Raw genomic sequence first — 3,923 nt, forward strand, 5'->3', positions numbered from 1 at the left:
TTCACAAATATAAGATGTTTTAACTTTTTTCTAAATCCAATGTATATAAGCATGTTTTAATGTGTTTGTTCACTCACTTCAATCCATATGTAATTTATATTGAAATTCAGATATCTTATATTTATGCATGGAGGGAGTGGGATAATACTTTAGACAAATTGTGTTTCAATCAGCCTATGCACTTATAGGACGCTACTGGTTGGAGCTGTCATTGCGGGCCGCTTAAAAGAAAGCTTGATGCCGTTTCTTCATATTATAAAGAAAAAAACCTCACCTTCATCTCAAAAAAATTATAAAAGCTTTCTCGCATTATGTGGACATTACATCCATCTCAAGAAAAAACCTAGAAAAACTTTTTTCAAAAAGGAAAAAAATCATCATTTTCATCTTCCAAAAATAAACATAAAAACTTCCTCACCGCGGCCAACCAGCATACGCCACGTGGCGTAGCTGAATGGTCACACTTTCACTCTGCCTCAATGAGTTTGATAATTTTTCACAAGCATTGCAAAAGAAAAGATGTTAGAGCCGCAGAGTAAGCACTGAAATCCACCCCCCTCCACACACACATTTTATGTCATCGTCGCCGCGAAGGCGTCTCCTCCGACTGTTACTACAACAAGGTTTTTTCGGCTTCAGTGAGGGAGGGGCGATGACGGCGGTGCGCCTTCGGCTCGCTCCAGTGCTTATAGTCGTCGCTAGGTGGTCTATGAACCTGGATGTATTTATTTTATTTCTAGTGTTCTTTGTACTATTTTGCCAGTTGATGAATAGATTAAAAGTTTTTCTCGCAAAAAAGGCCTTTTCTCCGGCAAAAATACGTTTCTAACATAGGAAAGACGTATCTGCTTCTTAACATCTTCCCAACCGAACGGCGGCGTGCACCCAGCAAACCCCACCCGTCGTCCGCGCCCACCTCACTCCCCCCTTGCGTCTCCTCCATGGGAGTCTTGCCATGGAGCTGCCGCTGTGGACTCAACCCCACCCCCAGCAAGAACAGGGGTGCGCCCGCGCGTCCTCCTCCTCCTCCTCCTGGTACAGCCTCAGTTCCCTTCACCATTTCTCCGTTCGCTTCTCCTCTAAGTCTAAGCTGTCCTGATATTCTTACCATTTCCTGATTTCCCCCCTCCAATGCTGTTTTTTACTGTCTGATGCTCCCTGTTCTTCAGCTGCCCGAGTAAGGAGGTCCAAATACACGGGACAATCTGTGGTAAGAAGCTCAGAGAAGAATTTTTGCAACTTTTCAGTTCAGTTATCCTCAACATCGCTGTCGTTATCGGTTCAGTTACCCCCAAGAAAAATCACCCACTTTGTGCAATTGTTTCTCCGGTGGTACTTGAAGGAAGATCTAGCTCTGTTTGTTCGTACTAGACTTACTTACCTTCATAAAGTTCACAGTAGAATTTAATTGAACAAGACAGCAGAAACGAAAATGCTTTCAGAATCAGAGGTACATATATCCCGCAATCTGTACTCTGTGGTACATCATCTGAAGATATTGTCTTTCATCCATATATAAGGGCCATACTGTATTGTCGAGATAATGACCAAATTTGTGAGTTCAATTGGGTTTATAAATTCTGTTTCTGTTGGTCCATGTTTGCAGAGAGCAATGCCTATGCGCGTGCTGACAGTTGGCAAGAAGAGGTCTCAGGGGACACAACTTCTTGTTGAAGAGTACAAGGAGAAACTCGGTCACTACTGCGATGTTGAGGACACCCTCATCAAATCCAACCCAAAACTCACAAGGTATGACATGTTGTATGATGCTATGAACATTATGGTCAATGCATCCCCAGAGGCTATTTCTCACTGTTCTGTGGATACCTAGTACATGCTCCCTATCACTATATTGTTTTACTGTACCGTGAGATTTTCTGCTGTTGGTGGACTGGCTTTCAACTGGCAAATTTACACCTCATTGGAAACTGTGAACTTCTTATTCTGCTGTTTGTTTGATTGTTCCTGATGAATTTGATTGTTGATGCTGGCCCCTGATATTCTGTTGTTTTCACTTTTCAGCGATGTTAAGGTGCAAATTGAAGCAGAAGATGCGTCTATGATGCAGCAGCTCAAGGCTGAAGATTTTGTATGTTTCGGTGCTTTCTTGTATTTACCTGATAAATACCTCACCCATCCATTAGGTTCTAGCAGTCTAATTGTCCTGATGTTAGTGTGCATGATTAGGTTGTTGTGTTGGATGAAAACGGGAAGGATGTCATGTCTGAGCAGATAGCTGATCTGATTGGGGATGCTGGCAACACGGTATGCTCTGCACTTCGGTTAATCGGATATTCAGTAGCCAACTACTTAGTTTTAAAGTTCAAGCTGCTGGAAATTTCTTGGGAGAACTATTTTTTATTTCAAAAAAAAAAATCTTGGGAGAACATACTCACTGATAATACGTTTGCCCAAATGTTTTAGGGATCGTCAAGGCTCACATTTTGTATTGGCGGGCCATATGGTCTTGGAATACAAGTACGAGAGCGGGCGGATGCAACAATTAGGTTATCCTCACTGGTTTTGAACCACCAAGTCGCTTTAATAGTTCTAATGGAGCAGCTCTACAGGTGAACAACGAGCCTCTGCAACGCAGTGATGCCATTCCTGCGTTTGAACATACTTTCTTAATTTTCCACGTCAACTCTAGTGATATGGCATGTAGAATCAATGCATCGTCAGTGTAACACAGGTAAATATTGGTTGGCACGCATATTTATCAGTGTCAGCAAATGTTTGCTGCTAATTGTGATATCAATCAATTTTTCATTCGGTGTCATAATTTTGCAGGGCGTGGACAATCATCAAAGGACAAAAGTATCATCACTAGATTTGAGTTGCAATGGCATCATCTGCTGCTCTTTGCATGCGCGGCCTCCCAATTCCACCACCTGATCCGCTGTAGGCAGTTTTTTGCTTCTCCGGTTTTTTGTTAGACTAGTAAACATGTACGTGCAATGCACGTCTTTACCAACATATATTTTGTAATTTAACGTGTCATAATGCAAGAATAAAATTTATACACCATTTCAACCACATAAATTATCGTCAAATTATAGTGTGCTTCCAATGTTCTTGTTGATGTTCAGAGTACCACAGTCATGTTTCGGGGTAGCAATAATATGATGTTTCAAGTTGTTAAAATAAATCCGAGGCGCATCTTCGATCTACCAAGTTCCAAGCAATCGCACAAGCACGACACCAAGATTTGTTAACAAGGTTCACCATCATGGCTACATCCCCGGGGCCTGACTACAGGCGCTCCTCCCCATGACATCGCTACAATACCGCACACCGGCTGCCCGGGCGCCGGCACACGCCGCCGGCTCCCCCGCGTGCATGTGCTATTATGTTGGCATAGATTACATCGTGTGTCCACCCCCTCATTGTATAAGAGGCCAAGGATACAAGTGTCCAATTAGGACACGACTCTATATCCTATTTACACACAATACAAATCAGAGTTCAACTATAACCTAACTTGTATAGTAATATTCGACACAATTCTAACACAATTAAGGGTTAGGTCTAAAGATCACAAGAAATACACAAGGAACAATTTCAAGAATAGCAAGGAACTTAAGGCATAACAAATACATGACCAAGTCTGTGTTGGAAGGAAGGTAAGGATGTTGTCGATGACAACACAAATTATCGAGGGGCTTTATGACGAGGTAGTAGGAAGGTGACATGATCAAAATGAAAGATATGATGAAGCAGAAGGTCAATGGAACTACATATATGACACAAACTCAGAATCAATCTTGGTGTACAAGGTGAAATTATATGACGAAGAAGCTCCACATAAGCTTAGCTCATCGTCAAAAATTGTGCTCCGGGAAGGACCAGGTAGCACAGTTAAAATTATCACAATAATGATTTAGCCGATTAGGCTAGGAATGACATGATTGAGTTTAAATTTC

The 3,923-nt window shown here is 41.9% G+C and overlaps 1 protein-coding gene across 2 annotated transcripts; it reads left to right on the forward strand.

Annotated features, from left to right (window-relative positions):
- The first annotated feature begins 895 nt into the window (after positions 1–895).
- On the forward strand, positions 896–3,032 carry LOC119365447 (putative RNA methyltransferase At5g10620). Of its 2 annotated transcripts, none has more exons than XR_005175536.1 (7): positions 896–1,035; positions 1,170–1,210; positions 1,607–1,749; positions 2,023–2,089; positions 2,188–2,265; positions 2,425–2,692; positions 2,791–3,032. XR_005175536.1 is itself a non-coding variant. In XM_037631080.1 (7 exons), the coding sequence occupies exons 1-7, from the start codon at positions 942–944 to the stop codon at positions 2,828–2,830; spliced, it is 609 nt and encodes a 202-aa protein (XP_037486977.1). In that variant the 5' UTR covers positions 896–941; the 3' UTR covers positions 2,831–3,032. The 2 variants fall into 2 exon arrangements, 1 of the variants encoding a protein (XP_037486977.1); XM_037631080.1 differs by having other exon boundaries at positions 2,425–2,570.
- Positions 3,033–3,923: the final 891 nt, after the last annotated feature.

Source organism: Triticum dicoccoides, chromosome 2B (assembly GCF_002162155.2).
Source record: "Triticum dicoccoides isolate Atlit2015 ecotype Zavitan chromosome 2B, WEW_v2.0, whole genome shotgun sequence".
NCBI classification, from domain to species: Eukaryota; Viridiplantae; Streptophyta; class Magnoliopsida; order Poales; family Poaceae; genus Triticum; species Triticum dicoccoides.